Raw genomic sequence first — 18,210 nt, forward strand, 5'->3', positions numbered from 1 at the left:
TCCGCCTACCACATGGGAGGTCTGTGGTTCAAACCCCAGGCCTCCTTGACCCGTGTGGAGCTGGCCCATGTGCAGTGCTGATGCACGCAAGGAGTGCCGTGCCACACAGGGGTGTCCCCGCATAGTGGAGCCCCACGTGCAAGGAGTGCACCCCATAAGGAGAGTTGCCCAGCGCGAAAGAAAGTTCAGCCTGCCCAGGAATGGCACCACACACACGGAGTGCTGACACAACAAGATGACGCAACAACAACAAAAAAGAAACACAGATTCCTGTGCCGCTGACAACAGAAGCGGACAAAAGAACATGCAGCAAATAGACACAAAGAACAGACAACTGGGGGCAGGGGGAGAAGGGGAGAGAAATAAATAAATAAATCTTTAAAAAAAAAAAAAGGAAATAGGGTTAATGCAGATGTAATTATTAGCATAAGATGAAGTCATACTGGAGTGGGTGGGCTAACCTTAGAGAAAAGGAGAAGAGACACATAAATACCATGTGAAAACAGACACACAGAGGAGAAGGCCACCTGAAGATGGAGGCAGAGGGAGGTATGCAGCCACTGCCAGAAGCTAGGAAGAGGCAAAGGAGGACTCCTCTTTTAGAGCCACGGGAGAGAACATGGCCCTGCTGAAACCTTGAATTCAAATTTCTACCCTCCAGAACCACGAGAGACTTACTTTCTGTTGTTTAAGCCAGTCTGTAATAATTTGTTACAGCAATCCTAGGAAGTTTTTACAGTTTGGTATTGGAAAGTGGAGGGGCTGCTGAAACAAATACCTAAAAATGGGGAAGTGGTTTTAGAATTGGGTAATGGGTACAGATGTGAAGAGTTTTGGGTTGCTTGACAGAAAAAGCCTAAATTGCCTTGAAGAGACAGTTGGTAGAAATAAAGACGTTAAAGGTGCTTCTGGTGGGAAGCGGATGTGGCTCAAGCAACTAGGATCCCGTCTACCACATGGGAGGTCCACAGTTCAACTCCCAGGGCCTCCTGATGAAGGCTAACTGGCCCACATGGCAAGCTGTCCTGAGCAGAGCTGGCCCATGCAGAGTGCTGGCCTGAGGGGAGTGCTGCCCGGCGCAGGAGTACTAGCCCACACAGGAGGGTTGGCCTACATGGCAAGAGAGCTGGTGCTGCAAGATGACACGACAAAAAGAGACACAGTGGAGAGACAATAAGAGACGCAGCAGACCAGGGAGCTGAGGTGGTACAAGAGATTGAGCACCTCTCTCCCACTCTGAAAGGTCCCAGGATCAGTTCTCAGTGCTACCTAAAGAGAAGACAAGCAGACACAGAAGAATGCACAGCGAATGCACAAGGTGGGGTAGGGGTGGGAATAAATAAATCTTAAAAAGAAAAAAAAAGGCACTTCTGATGAGGCCTTAAAGCGATAATGGCCAACGGATTGTCAACATAGGAGGCCAAGTACATGCAATGGGGAAAAGAATTGTCTCTTCAATAAATGGTGTTGGGAACACTAGATATCTACATGCAGAAGAATGAAAGTAGACCCTACCTCACACCATATACAAAAATTAACTCTTAAATGATACGGGGTCAAGGACCTAAATATAAGATCTAAAATCATAAAACTTTTAGAAGTTAACATAGGAGTAAATCTTCGTGACCCAGGATTCAGCAATGGATTCTTACATAGGACACCAAGCTCCTGAGCAAAGAAACAATAATTAAACTAGACTGCATCAAAATGTAAAGCTCTTGTGCATCATAGGACATTGTTAAGAAAGTGAAAAGACACTCCAAGGAATGGAGAAAATAATTGCAATCATATACCTGATAAGGGTCTCATATCCAGAATACATAAAGAACGTTTAACACAATTATAAAAAGACAACCCAATTAAAAAAAGGACAAAGGACTTGAACATGTTTCAAAAAAGATATGCAAATGGCCAATAAGCACATAAAAAGATGCTCAAAACCATTAGCCATTAGGGGAATACAAATCAAAACCCCAATGAGATACTACTTCATACCGACAAGGATAGCAATTATTAAAGAAACAGAAAACAACATGTGTTGGAGAGGATGTAGAGAAATTGAGATTCTAGTGCATTGTTGGTGGGAATGCAAAATGGTGCAACCACTATGGAAAACAGTATGGAGGTTCCTCAAAAAGTTAAACGTAGCTACAATGTAAACTACAGTCCATGTGGTGTGGCAGTGCTCCAGGGTATATTCACCAAATGCAATGAATGTGCCTCACTGATGAAAGGGGATATTGATGTAGGAGAAGCGGGGGTCAGTGGGGAGTGGGGTATATGGGAACCTCTTATGTTTTTTAATGTAACGTTTTATGTCATCTCTTCATCTTTAAAAAAAAAAGACAATAAAAAAAAAAGCACACAAAAAAAGTTAAACATAGAATTACTGTATCACCTGGCAATTCCACTCTTAAATATATACCCAACAAAAGTGAAAACAGGGTCTCAGATACTTGTACACTAATGTTTACTGCAGCATTATTCACAAAAGCCAAAAGATGGAAACAACTTAAATGTCCATCAACCAATGAGTGGATAAACTAAATGTGGTAGCTACATACAATGGAATATTATTCAGCCATAAAAAGGAATGAAGTTCTGAGAATGCTTCAACATGGGTGAACCTTGAAAACACTATAATGAGTGAAACAACTAAGGCAGATAAGGACAAGTATTGTACAATATCACTTATATGAAATATCTAGAAATAGAAAATTCAGAGACAGAAAGTATATTATTAGAGGTTATAAAGAGAGGGAAAAGGAGAGTTTTTGCTTAGTGGGTATAGATCATTTATAAATAAAAATTAATAATAATTCTTAAAGTTTAAATCCAAGTTTAAAAGCTGCAATGAATAATGTGCCCCCAAAAGAATTCTCTATTTTGAACCCTATATTTAGAGATGCAATTAATACTGAACCCAACTTAACTCTGATAAAATATATATTCATCTATTCATCCAACAAAAGATTTGAGAATCTACCACATACTGAGCATGATGCTAAGACAAATCAGATAAACTCCCTGCCTTTGATGAGCTCACTGGTTTATGGAGGAAACGAACATAAATATTAATATATAATGCATATTTTTAGGGCTACATCAAGGTCAAAGGATGAAAAGAAGTATTCAAAGAAAGTCTAGCTTGGAAAATCTCCACCTGTCCTTGACGTATGGATGGGAGAATTTCAACCATTTAGATAAGAGGTTGGTATATTCCAGATGTAAAAATCAGAAAGATCTAAGGAATGAAGGTACAGAAGAGCATGGAATGCTCATGAGGCATTAGGCAGTGGGCAGTTTTTTGGGTTTAGAGAAAGGAGGGTGAGGAAAGGTGGCTAGTTACACAGGAAGCTGAAAAAGCTAAGAGGCAAGTGCCTTATAAGCCATCTTTAGATTTTAGGGACTAATTCCAGAGCAGCGGGAAACACTGATAGCTTTTAAAATGGAGTGATGTTATTGATCTTAAATTTTGGAAAGCTAATTGTGGAGGTGGCTTGAAGGCAGAGAGATTGGGTAAAGTGCTATTATAGGTGATAAGGATATAGCCAAGACTAAGGGGTCAACACGTTAACACCCATCCATTTCAGTTCCAAAACAACTTTTTGAATAATCATCTGCAGCTTAGTCTGCCCTGCCATGAAGAGAAAGTCTACCCAAGCACTATAGTAAAAGTTCTTACTCCACTAAAAAGTAGCTCTTGAAACTAGTCTTGGCATATGAAGTAGGAAGAAATTTAGTATCTTAGTTTACCAGGGGTGCTATGACAAATAGCACAGAATGGGTTGGCTTAAATAGAAATTTATGGTCTCAGTTTTACAGGCTAGAAGTCCAACATCAAGGTATCGCCAGGCCATGCTTTCTCCTGGAGTCTGTAACATTTGAATGCTGACCTGCTTCCATCCTTGGGTTCACCAAATGAGCCAACTGCAGCCAAGATTGAGAACTACGGCTCCAATCTTACTGAACTGTCTCCTTGGACACCAGACTGTTTCCCATCTCTTTGTCCTTCTCCTTTACCCCTGAACTTACTACTTCATTTGTTATCTTTTTTTCTGGTTTTCAAACCCTTTTTCCTCGTAGATGCATACCATCTTAACTACACCTCATTCATTTTTTAAGACTCAGTGCCTAGCATAAGACCTCACACAGAGTAGGAGCTCAGCAGTGTTTGAACCTTAATCACAAAGTACCTTAGTTTCTACTATTGCCTCTATCTCAGCAAAAGGGGTAAAATCTTTCATCAGATTAGCTCAAATAGTTTATTGTTGTCCCCTTCTAACTAAAAACCTGGGTCAAGTTTCCTGGGGCAAGGCAGGAAGGAAAATTAACTGGTGCTGTGATATGTGAATATCATCCCTCCTCACTAATTCCCTTCCTTCTGTACCCCAACTCTCTCTCCCCAACTTACCAGGAGGTAAAAGGATATGGTCCTTGGCCTCAAGCAACCTAACTCATCCAGCCAGAGTTGTTCTTGGGAACCTCACTAGACCTTCCAGAATATACGATTTGTCCTACTTACAGATGCACCCAGCTGGGTCAAAATTTAAAACGTGCACCAAATCAAGACCCAGACTCTCGACCTACAACATTTACCCAATATTAAAGAAATTTTTGTCTTAATAATACATCATTACAGTATTTTTTCTAATAGAATGGATGTTGTTCAATTGTGTTTAGACTAAATTAATCTAACGAATACAAAATTGAGTACTTTCATTCTGCAAACGGATTAAACTATTAGTATCTCTACAATAATTTTTAAAATATACAGTAAAAAATAAAATACAAAATGTTTTATATTAATTTCTGGGCTTAAAACTGACACTGGTTGTATATTTTGTTTTTGTGGCTGTAAGTACAGATGTTGGCAGAGTTATAAGAACTATATGTGTACGTAATTTACTTCAATATATATATAGTGTATATATACATATATCTTCTGACAAAACATGAAATGTGAATCAGAAAACAGACACTAAGAAAAAAAAAGGAAATAACAAACATATTATTAGGCAGTGGAAGAAAGGTGATCCTTGTTATAAAGTATCAGAGAATCTGGCTGAATTATATTCTTCATTTTATGGATAATTAGCTGAGGAGATTTCCAAGCAAAGTATGGAAGGTGCAGCCTGATTTCTCCTTGCTGCACTTGATGATTTGGAGAATTCTTAGCATATACAGATGATATGCTCGGGAAACAAGCCAGGGGTGTGGCTGGACAACAATTTGCTGAAGAGATTGGGTGGTGACTCATGGACCCATCAACCATGTGAGCAGAAACACTACCAGCTTGAACAAAGGAAACAGAGATGGGATTAAATGAAGGAAGGCTGTGGAACTTCCGGATCATACAGGCAGGAAATGGGTCAACAGAGCTACTTGGCAGCAAACGTGTTATACTTCAAGAAAAGGGAAGAACGACTCTGAATATGGCCCAGCAAATGGCATGGCTGCCACTGTCACCATGAGCCCAGAGGTTTCAAGCACAGGGGTAAGGAGTCACTGCCCCTTCAATTCCAAAGCTTAAGCCCTCAAACTTGATGGAATTTGCCCCGTTCGGTTTAAAATTTGCTTTAGACGAGTGGTCCTTTCATTCCTTCCATGTTCTCCCTTTCAGAATGGGAATGTCTATCTGATTCTCCCTTTCAGAATGGGAATGTCTATCTGATGCCTAAACCATTATTATATTTTGGAAGAAGAAAACTAGTATTCTAGGTTCCATATGTTAAAAGATGGAGAGGAACTTTGCCCCAGGATGGTCCATGCCTTGAATCTCCCCTATATCTGATTTAGATCCTTTAGAAGATGAGATTTGGGACTTTTTGAATTGATTATATTTAGTTGAAATTTTGTGCTTTTTTGATGCTGGAATGGGTTAAGACTTTTGGGAATATTAGCAAGAGGTGAATGCTTTTTACATGGGAAAGCCATGAATTTGGGGGGACCAGAGGGACAATTATAGGTTGAATTGTGTCCCTCAACAGATATGTTGAAGGTCTAAATCTCAGTATCTAGAATGACCTGACTTGGAAATACAGTCATTTTAGATGTAATTAGTTAAGATGAGGTCATTCTGGAGTAGGGTGGGCCTTAATCCAATATGGCCAGTATCCTTGTAAGAGAAGAGAAAGAGAAAGGAGAACACCATGTGAGGAGGGAGACACACAGGGGAGCAGGGCATGTGAAGACAGAGGTAGAGGCTGGACTTGTGCAGCCTTATGCCACGGAATACCAAGGTCAACCAGCAAGCACCAGAAGCTAGGAGGAAGCAAAGTAGGATTCCTCCCTTAGAGCCATCAGCGAGCACAGCCCTGTCCATCTTGATTTTGAACTTCTAGCCTCCAGAACTGTAAGAGAATAAATTTCTGTTGTTCTCAGCTGCCCAGTATGTGGTGGATTGTTATTTAGTGGCTCTAAGAAACTATTATAGATCCCAGATTCACACATTACACAAAAATTAATTCCAGGTGGACTAAAGACTTACAAGAAAACACAGAATATCTTTTCACCCTTGGGATAGATAAGATTCTTTAAACAAGATAATTCAATTCATCAAAAGATATCATAATGAAAATGGAAAAAAACCCCACAAACTTCGAGATATTTTAAGCATATGTAATCAATGATGAATTCATATCCTTAATAAACAACAACAAAAAACTTTTATGAATCAATAAGAGAAAAACAACCCAATGTGAAAAGGAGTAAAAGTTATTTTGCAGAAGGGGAAACAAAAATGGCAATAAACATATGCTTAACCTCATTAGGAATTAGGAAAATGCAAATTAAAACCACAATGAAATACCATTATACACCCACCAGGTTAGCAAACATTTTAAGGTTGGATAAGACTGGGAAGCAGATTTGGCTCAACGGATAGGGCATCCGCCTACACATGGAGGTCCAGGGTTCAAATCCAGGGTCTCCTGACCCGTGTGGTGAGCTGGCCCACGTGCGCAGTGCTGATGCGCGCAAGGAGTGCTGTGCCACGCAGGGGTGCCCGCCATGTAGGGGAGCCCCACACGCAAGGAGTGCACCCGGCAAGGAGAGCCACCCCGCATGATAAAAGCACAGCCTGCCCAGGAGTGGAGCAGCACACACAGAGATCTGATGCAGCAAGATGACACAACAAAAAGAGACACAGATTTCCGTGCCGCTGACGAAGCATGCAAGTGGACAAAGAAGAACACACAGAGAGCCGACAACAGGGAGGGTGAGGCAGAAGAAGGGGAGAGAAGTAAAAAAAAGAATGGAAAGTCAGGGTTGGCTTTTCAAAAAAAAAGTTGAATAAGACCAAGTGCTGTTGAGGATGTGAAATAATGGACATCTCATATACTGCCAGGGTGGGGAAGTAAGTTGGCACAATCTCTGAAGAAAATCAGATTTAGAGCTACGTGATGTGTGTGTGGCCAGGGGGCTAGCAAATCCACAAAGAGATATAAGGGAAAGGTACACTCTAGGCAGTAAACAGGGAGAGTGGGATGGAAGGCGCCCAGCATGCTTCAAAGAACTGATGATGTTCTACCTTTTAATCGTTTTTTCAATAACGTGCATAAATATCATGTATTCTTTTGTAATATTTAAGAAATACTTAATAATTTAGAAAGCAGTAACAATGGCTCCTACCACCTATGATGATCGTCATTTTTATGTAAATATGAAGGACATAACCTTAAAGTTAAAAAAAGAAAACCTGTCTCACCAGGAAGTTAGAATGCCTGTAGAAGTAAGTAATAACATACTATTAAATTATTCCCAGAATCTTGTTATTAATAGTCATTTTACAAGTCCAATAATACCATTTTAAAATAATCTTAATTTTTCCTTTGAGAGAAAATAAGGGATACCCAGGAGAACTGAGAGCAGTGACACAAAAAGACACCTGCACCTGCACACTGATGCTCACAGGGACATTATTCACAATTGCCAAAAGAGGGAAACAACCCAGCTGTCCCTCAGCTGACGAATGGATAAACACACTGTGGTGTATACACATGATGGAATATTATTCAGCTGTAAGAAGAAATGAAGTCATAAAGCATATGACAACATGGATGAACCTGGAGGACATTCTGTTGAGTGAAGCAAGTCAGACAAAAAGAACAAATATTGTATGATTTTGCTATTATGAACTAAATAGAACAAGCAAACTCATGGAGTTAATAGCTGGAATATGTCACCAGAGAATAGAACGTCGTTAGAAAATGGAAAGCTGAGGTTTAATCTTTGCAGAATTGGTAAAAAGTTGTTTGTAAATGTTTGTAAATGAATAGAAATGGTGAAAGCACATCTTAGGATTTGTATTTAGTAGCATTAACGTGAGTATGATAATGGTTTTTAGTTGTGTTTCTTGTAATGAAAATGTTCTAATATTGATTGAAGTGATAATATGTGCAACTTGCTGATTATACCTAATGTCACTGACTGTACACTTTCAATAAATTATATGGCTTATGGGTTGGGGGGGAAATACACCAAATATAAGACGTGGACTACAGTTAGTAATCCTATGATGATGCTCTTTCATAATTTGTTACAAATATTTCACGACAATGCAAGGTATTTGTGGTGGGGTGATGTGTGGGAGCCCTATATGATGCTATGTGTGTTTGTTTTGTAAGTTTACAACTTTTATTATAGACTCATTTTATGTGTGTTCATGTATGAATGATACACATCGATAAATTGTTTTTAAAAATATATGGGAAGGTTCAAAATGAGGTCTAAATATCCGAAATCAAATCACTGGTTTGGAAACTTTTTACAATTAGAGCTTACAAGTTACAATGGGCTCAATTTATCAAAGAAATAACCCTTTTTAGTCCGTGTTCCCCTCAGAAACGTGCACACTCAAACAATTCCATAAAGCAGCACCTCTGCTCCCTGGCATCCCCTTGGCTACCTGTGCACATCTGCAGGGCGTCCAGCTCATCAGCGTCGAGGTGCACATAAGAGTGAAGTATGGTCCAGTCCTGGCGATGCCACACCAGGGTGGGCAGTGTCCTGGGGAGACAAGAACTATAATGGTCAGCCTGTCCACCTCTCCTCTTCTTCTAGAACGGAAATTAAGAGTATGGTATGGCTCAGCTATCGATGGCCAACTAAATGTGCCAACACCCCGAGCCCTCAAATTAAAGTGATGCAAATTTTTAAAATCTGCTTTTTGGGTCACATTAGGTCAGAAAGTCCAAGGAGAAGTTTCAAAAGGTCTCCATGGTGGCAAGGAGTGACACTTCTAAAGTTTTCCTCCAAACATCTCACTCTGTAGACTGCAACAGAGAGGGGGTCTAGGGGTAAAATCCAAAGTGGCACTGCAAACAAGACATTTTTTGAAAGTCTATTTTATATTTAAAATTCTGGTCAAATTTACAAAACACTTTGTGGTGTTTCCTTTGGGGGGAAAAAAAACTTTTAATAAAATGGCTATTATAGCAGGAAGATGTGTCATATTTATCTATGGCTTCATGAACCCCAAAGTGTCTGCTACATTTCTCAAAAGCTGTAAATGAACATCCTAGATAAAGAAGCATAAATATAGAAGAAAAAAGGGGATAGTGCAGAAAATACAGGGTTTTGGAACCAAATGGAGAAGGGTAAAAATTCTGGCCCTCTCACTTAGGACCTGGGGCAATCACACGACCCTAATGATATTATTTCCAAAGCACATCCTAATGGCAAGGCAGAGGCCAACCATGCCACACAAATTATTTCTAATCCAAAAAACAACCTTATGAGTTAGGTACTATCATCTTCATTTTTCAGATAAATTGAGGCTCAGAGAGATTAAGGATCTTTCATGTGGTCACGGAGCTATAAGTTGTTTTGCCAAGATTTCAACCCAGGTCTTTCTGACTCTACAGCATTTCTTCTTTTCCTTATCTTACCACTTAGCCTCTATGAGTTTCAATTTTATCATCCATAAAATAGGGTGAGGATACTTCCTTGCAGGGTACTTATCACTGAAAAATTTAATAATTTAAGGTATCTCACACAATGCCCAGCACATAGTAAGCACAGTAAAAATGCTAGTTTCCCAGCCTTAAAAGAGGGACTTAAGAACTATTTAGTTCTATGTGACCTATGTATCTTTAAAAAACAAAATTAAAAAAAAAAAATCATCAGTTTAATGAAATTATCAATGAATTCTTCTCCTGTATTTGGATTGTTCTTATTTCTCTCTACTCATCTATTACCTAGCATTGATTTCTACACTAATTCCTAGTTATTAACCTTCTGATAAAGTTTTTTATAATGCTTCCACATACAGGACTTCCCCATAATGTTCCCAATCAACTATGAAGTTTACTTCTCTGCTAAAATCTTGTCTATTACATTCATATACTAACTGAATTTGTAATACAATTATAATTTTATTAGACTTTTATATGCCTTCAGGGAAGGAAATGTCATTTTTCAAAACTGAATGCTCATTATTTAAGACAAGCGTAACACACCATTAAAGCTCAATTATATATCTGACAAAATTTTAAAAAATTTAAAAAAAGAACTACTTAGATTTGGTAAACAAACAAAAAGTACAAAGAATCTATATATTTATTATAAAAACAAACAACTTTTAGTTAAAACTGAATAAAAGTAATAACTTGTCCCAAAGATGGATGGGCAAATTATGGCCTACAGGTCAGCTGCCTGATTTTGTAAATAAAGTTTTATTGGAACACAGTCCTGCTCATTTGTTTACATATTGTCTGGCTGCTTTTGTGACACCAAGGCAGAAATGAGTAGTTGTGACAGAGACTGCAAGCCTAAAACCTTTACTCTCTGGACCTTTATGGCAAAGGTTGCTAACTCCCTGTTCTAAAATGTTGTTATTTTCAAATTTAAAAATCTGCCTTATTCAGTGACTTGAACTACTAGATCCAAACTGAAATACTGTGTCTGAACACAAAATGGTGTTTCTCCCCTCAGCCTAACACATTCTATTTATACCAAATGTGCAACAGAACAAAGCATACGGTAACATTTAGCACTCCCAACTGGCTGCCAACAAAGTACACTTTTTAATGATTAGAGACAACACCTGGTAAACTCCTGGACAGCTTCTATTTTTGGATGAAAGACGACAATTCTCTTCTTTAGCATCAGTGCTGTATGTAAGATAACAGTTTCCATTCCAAACTGGGATACGATGTCTTAAAAGAAGAAATTATAATGTTACTACATTTGTGGAAGTCCGCGGAGACCCTGAGGCCAAAACATTCGGTTACTGGTGAAAGAACATTTCTGTTACAGCCAGAATAATATGGAAAGGAACACCACCAAAATCTGCTTTTCTGTCGACAGGATTCTAAACCAATCAGGAAATTCAGGAGTTGAACTACACTCTTGTGTAGGAAACTATTATGCAGATGAAGATCATGTACGGAAAGCTGGTATAAGAGAGACTAATGGGAGATTGGCCTTGGCTTGGAATTTGTTGTTGGGTTTTGGATGGGTTTTGTTTTTTCCTTTTGTTTTGCTTTTTTACCTTTGACAGAGCCTGCAAGGTACGCCTTTCGGGCATCAAAATCCTTGCTAAGGAAAGAGCCATTTTCTTCACTCTGGCATATTCCCTTTGTGAGAACTGCAATATAACTCTCCATCATTTTAACTGGGCTCCCATGCTTCAGGTACATTCTGTAAGAAAGTTAGAAAACATGACATTATTTGACATGAAATGCATGGAGAAATGCACCAGGCTGGGCATGGGTATTTTCTAAAGACCCTACAGCTAACTTGCTAATATGCTTCTTCTGAATATCTGAATATTTCCATGGCATGTATTACCTCTGTAATTTAACTTGAAAATGTATTTAAAAAGAAAAAACCCTTGAGAGACTTTCAACAGTTATTTGCTGTCAACTCTCACCTTGTATCTGGGGTGGCCTAATACACCCCACTAACGCTGCACTCCACTACTGCAGGTCAATGAACTGGGGACTTTCTGAGGCTCCACGATTCTCAAGGATACTGTAGACTTTTCTCACTTCTTTTAATGCTCTACATTCACAACTGCTCTTAGTCAGCATAACTGTCTTTTACTGCAGGATTTCCTTTCACAACAAAGGAGTTTTATACATTGTTCACAGAGAAAGCAATAATTAGATATAAAACCTGTACTTCTCATCAGCGTTCCCAGAGATTATTAAGAAATCAAAAACTCCTTTAAGTTTCTAGTGATAAATGCACATTCATCATCAAGTTAAAACTTCCAGAAAATGGTGACAGGAAACTGGCTCATTTATAACTCAGATACAGAGCCAGTCTCTTCCCATGAGTAACTAAAACTAAATTTTGCTTAAGAAACACTATGGAGTCTAGTCAGGCCTTTCAGTAGCTGATGGGATAGAAAAATGGGGAAAAAATTAACTTGACATTTAAAACAGATCACTTGGAAACTCTATCTACTATATATCAAGTAAAAAAGCAAGTGTTTTAACTGCGTACCAAATCTTGTCAATCATCAGTATGTTTTTTTATTTCAAACCACAAACTGAGAAAAGGTAGAGAACAATGAAAATAGTGAGCTATCATACATATATCTATAGTACATTTAAACCCATGAACACATACATATGCTCACATACGGAGACACTAGTTACAGGGATGGCCTTGGGGGGAGGCTGGGAGGCAGAGTCGGAGGTTTGGGAAACAGGGATAGAAGACTTCTATGCCCTTCTGTATTGTTCATAATTCTTAAATTTTTTTTTTACCATGTGCTTATATTTCCATCAACAAAAAATAAAAATGTCATTAAAATTATAAAATAGAAACAATATACAGCAGTGGAGAAGAGAAACATAAGAAGGGTGGTAGGAAAAGATGACTTCCTATGCGACCACCTTGGGCCCTGAGAGGGAGCAGAGGAGGAAGTCACCCGAAACACTCCAGAGGAAAAGCACTCAGCCCCCAGGGGGCTTATTCAGACGGAGCTGGGGAGCTGAGTCCAAGCACACAAGAGGCCTCTCCAGGGCCGTTCTCTCCAGAGACTAGAAGAAGTAGGGGATTCTGGCAATTGACCTGGATTCAGGCAGGGGTTGAGCCCTTCCCAGGCGGGCTTCTGCTCCACAGCAAGTGGCATGCTTCTGTCACCAGAAGGGGAAGGCAGCACTTCCACACTAACCCATCGTCACAACCAAGTGCTTGTCTATAACTGTGTGCAGGGACAGGCAGATGTGCATGCATGTAGGTTGTGTGGGAGCTCAGAGGTATGTACTCATGCACGGACAAACACACGAGTGAAGTTAAGGGGTAGGAGGTAGAAGAGGTGAATGGCATTAGCTGTGAGGCCTCATTTCTCCTTGTTATGCCACGATGCTGCAATGCCAAGACACTGCAGGAGCTGGGAAACCTTCTGCACTGCCTCTCAGGCAGGAAGTGGGGACTGAAGCAACCTTGCCTTCTGGAACCCCAGAATATTTCCCAGTAAGTTCAGTTGAGTAACCTAACTCTGACTTAATCAAATGAAATGGTAGTCCAACGTTTACCCAAAAGCGCCTCTGCTGTGTTTTTTTAAGTTCAAGGCGCTGGATAGCTTCTCTTCGAGTAACACTAGTTTCTATTGCCTCAGTGCCACTTTAGCAGACAAATGTTTATAGTCCACATTAAGCCAAAAATCTGGAAGTTATTTTATGACAGTAAGAAGTTTTCCTTATCATAGCTGGCTACAAAAACAATAAAACCTCATGTAATTAAAACCAATCTAACTGTTGGTAACGGGTGATGGTAGCACAACATTGTAAATGTAATTGACATTACCGAGTTGTATACTTGAAAGTGGTAAAAATGGGAAATGTTATGTTGTATATGTCACTACAGTAAAAATTTTTTTAAAAAACTGAAACCTTTAGATAATGAGGAGGCATTCTTATACTAGGTTGTATATGTGTGTGTGTGAAAATGGCAAAAAGGGAACCATTTATCAGGCTGTATTGGGAAAAACAAAAACCATTCCAATTCCCACTCCCCTCAAAAGACTACTTTTGGAGGGAGAGTCTGAGGGCTAAGGGTAGGATATAACACCTAGAATTACAATTCAATCCAGTGACAATATTAAAACATAGACACACATACCCCCCTAAACTCCTGCAAAAGCCTTCATAACTAGCCAATGTCCCTAACACATAAGAAAGATTTCACTAAGTCTACCAGCTATACTTACCAAGGCAAGAAAGTGAAAGAGCATATTTTAGATAAAACCTTCAACAGTGGAGATAAAACTAAAGGAATCTGATCAAATCATGATTAATCACTTAACTAGACCTTTCTATTCCCTCAACATTACCACTAAGAACTGTTCTCCTGTTAAGTCTAATTCAAAATGCCCACTAACTTTCCCCCAAATGACTCCTGCACACAGACCTTGACACATATGAACCAGTTACCACTGCAAAAGGCACTTAACTTACCCATTCTGCTAAGGAAAGTTTTAGATTGGAAGTCTAGAAACAGACCAAACGTTGGTAAGTGATTCAAAATACTCAGGAACAAAGTGGCACAATCTGCTTTTTTCCTTCTCCATATTTTTTTTTCCAAAAAGGAGCAAAATAGCCTCTAAAAAGCCACTAATGATTAAGTTGGGGAAACAGAGGACTGCAATTTGTTTCCTTGGTACAGAAAAATCTGCTATATAACCACTGAGTAAGATCTTCATTTTTGTATATTAGCATATAACACAGTTTTCATACAGACCTACACAATATCCTAGTGAAGGCGGCATATTTCTCTGGGTTAAAATCTTTGGCAGTCAGAACAATAGAAAAATGAGTCACCTGTCCAAAAGAGACAAAAAAAGATAAACTTTTTAAAGATTCTTTAATAGAATTATTTTTTATTACTACATTCTGTATTATTGAACTTTAACAAATTTTATATACAAGATATATCAGAAAAGGAAAAGAACAAAATTTAATAAAGCCCTCACGTGCTTCTTTATAATTTTATGTATGTGTTTACACATATATTTATTTCTATATACATATTTGTTTATACAGATTATTTTCCACATAAGGATGCAATACTTTTTTTTTTTTCTTCAAAAACATGCCCTGCCAAAACAACTCACAAAAATACAATTAATGTAACTTATGGACTATAGTTAACATCAATACTGTACTATTCTTACATTAAGGGCAAAGAAGGTACTATATCAATGCTAAGGGACAAAAATAGAGGGGTGTAAGGGGGTATGGAATTTTTCCTTTTGGAGTAATGAAAACATTCTAAGATGGACTGAAGTGATGACAGCGCACTCTGGGATGAAACTGTGAGTCCCTGAGTACACACTTTGATGGACTATACAAGGCAGAGGACCATATAATACAGATAGCCCGTGATAGATGACGGACTGTGGTTAACAGTACAAATATGAGAAAGTCTCTCATCAACTCTAACAAATATACAATACTGATAAATGGTGTTAATAATAGGGTATTTTATGGGAAAAATACACCAAATGTAAGCTATGGACTATAGTTAGCAATAATATTTTGATGACGTTCTTTCATCATTTGTAAAAAACAATCTACAACAATGTAAAGTGTTGGTGGTAGGGTGATACAAGGGAATCCTATATGTTATGCATGATTGTTCTGTAAACTCACAACTTAGCTAATAATTAAAAATTCCACTTTAAAAAAAACAACAACGAATTCATCATGGATCTCAAAAGTCCAATGGAATTTTCATGGGATTGCATTGCATTTACTAGGTAAATATGGAGACTTGATATCTTTATAATATTAAATCTTCCCATCTAATAGCAAAAAAAAAACCTATTTCATTCAAATATCAAAAATATGATATTTCACAATCTCCTCAAAGCAGAACCGGGATTACTAAATCAGACCCACCAATTAGCAACTGTTTTTCATTAATGAGATATAGAAGGATGGAAAATAACAAAAATGTGTCTCTATAAGAATCAATACAGTTCTTCTGAAATGGTCAATTTTCCATGGCATGGGAGTGCTATAATCTAAAGGGGACTGCTAGAATAAGCTTCATTAATTTATATGCCTCTATTATTATAACTATAAATTTCTGATCATCACATACCTAACTTCCCATCAATGAGACAAAAATTTAAGAACATTATAAAAAGCAAAGCATTTTAGAAACATATTTTTAAAAAATTATTCTGAAGTATGAGAACTATCTCCCACCATTTTTCAAATCTAAAAAACATAGATTTGAAATTGATTTGGCTACAATTTGGCAGTCTATAATGCAAAACACAGATAAATCTCCTTGAGGATACATCAAGACTTTCAGCAAGAACTTAATGAACATAAATCTAAGATTGTATAACATATTGATATCTGCCTTTTTGCCAGTTTACATTTTTTTTAATCATAAACCTCTGTTTTATCTGAAACAGATTGTTGCCTTCCTATTGTTTTAAATGCAATCCTTTTAATTTAAACTTGTACCTTGGACATGCTTGGTACAGCCCCATTATTTGCTATAAAATTAACCCTAAAAAAGGAAAAGAAGTCCCCAGGCAGGTACACACCAGATGTGCGACAACTTCTTACCATTATTCTTCTCTGAGAAAAACCCACTTGGCATAACGAAAGTCCATAATGACCACTTACTAGGTTTTCAATGTCATACTGATACTGGTCATATCAAATGATATACAAAAAGTCTACTTAATATATAGATTTCCTTAATTATACTTTCTTTTCTTTTTCTTTTTAAACTGAAGGAAAATTCCCATAACATAAAATTAACCATTTTAAAGTATAAGTGGTATTTAGTACATTCACAGTGTTGTGCAACTATCACCTCTATTTAGTACTTAGTTTCAAAACATCTTCATCTATCAAAAGGGAGCCCTGTACTCATTAAGCAGTCTCTCCCCTTTTCCCCTACCTCCTGAAAACCAGTCATTTGTTTTCTGTCACTCTTGATTTGTCTATTTTATATATTTCAAATAAATGGAATCAAATACCAAGTGACCTTTCACGTCTGGCTTCTTTCACTCAGCGTAATGCTTTGGAGGTTCATCCATGTTGTAGCATCTGAGTTTCAGAACTTCATTCCTTTCTCTAAGTAATATTCCACTGTATGTAAATATCACATTTTGTTAATCCGTTCATCAGTTGGTGGATGTTTGGGTTGTTTCCACCTTTTGGCTTTTCTGAATCATGCTTTTCTGAACATTCGTGTACAAATTTTTGCTTGAATACCTGTTTTCAGCTCTTTTGGATATATACCTAGGTGTAGAATTAGGGGATCATACAGTAAATCTATGTCTAACTTTCTAACGACTGCCAACCTTTCTATTTTCAACATATCCTGATCATTCACAAACAAATGAAAAAAGTTTTTTTTAACTATGAAAGGATAATTATAGCCTTTAAAATCATTTTGAAGTATGAAAAAGATATTTTTTCCCACTTTTAATTAAGAGTCATGGCTTTGAAATATTCCCAGATTTCTAGTCCCCTCAGAGTATAAGCACAATAAAGGCAGAGACCATGTACTGCTGAATTGTTCATCACCATGTCCCTGCAGGGTCTGTCATATAATAGACACCAATAAATATTTGGAGAATAAAGAAGACTGTGAAAGAGAACATTCCTAACAGGAAATTTGAAAATAATATTTCCTGTTTCTTAGAAGCATATAGTGAATGAGAAGTTCTAAAGCTAAGAGTTTATTGAATAATCTTACATCACTTTAAGCCTTTTTGTTTTTTTGACCTTTATGCAGTCATACCTTCTTCAAAACAGAAGAATCTGGAACTTCAACTGTTGTGATATAAAACCATGTTCTTTTGTACTGACCAAAGACAAAGGGATGGAGAGGCTTGTTTTCATCCGTAAGGCAGCATTTTCTCAGTAGCAGATTCCTTAATGCAGCTGTCGTGGAGGGGTAGCACCACACCCACAGGGCTTCTCCGTTTGTGTCCTTTTCTGCAGTGGAAAAGTGGTCACTGTGAGAATGTCGAGCAGCAGCAAGGAAATGAATTGATTGGTTACTCAGAGCATTTAGTGAGGTCAATTTTACAAAGCAACCCAGAATAGATAAGACTCCAAATTCCCACCTACCTCTACTGATCAAATTAGCTAGTGCTCATGATCTTGAATTTTAGGATACTTGAGTAAAAAACTCTTATGGCAAATCATGAATGAAAATTTAGCCTTACAGCTTTAAAAGAAGCCCCCTTTTCCCCTCACATACAAATTCTCATAAACC

General features: G+C 37.9%; 1 protein-coding gene across 1 annotated transcript in view; it reads right to left on the reverse strand.

The window, feature by feature from the left end:
* DENND10 (DENN domain containing 10) overlaps window positions 1-18,210 on the reverse strand; it is a 35,775-nt gene that overhangs the window by 11,050 nt on the left and 6,515 nt on the right. The window contains exons 2-6 of the mRNA XM_058298295.2: window positions 17,731-17,927; window positions 14,698-14,777; window positions 11,495-11,643; window positions 11,048-11,159; window positions 8,909-9,009 (exon numbers count right to left, since the gene is read on the reverse strand). Coding sequence (XP_058154278.1) covers window positions 8,909-9,009; window positions 11,048-11,159; window positions 11,495-11,643; window positions 14,698-14,777; window positions 17,731-17,927 — 639 coding nt within the window. The remainder of the gene's footprint in view (window positions 1-8,908; window positions 9,010-11,047; window positions 11,160-11,494; window positions 11,644-14,697; window positions 14,778-17,730; window positions 17,928-18,210) is intronic.

This window comes from Dasypus novemcinctus, chromosome 6 (genome assembly GCF_030445035.2).
Source record: "Dasypus novemcinctus isolate mDasNov1 chromosome 6, mDasNov1.1.hap2, whole genome shotgun sequence".
Classification (NCBI taxonomy): Eukaryota; Metazoa; Chordata; class Mammalia; order Cingulata; family Dasypodidae; genus Dasypus; species Dasypus novemcinctus.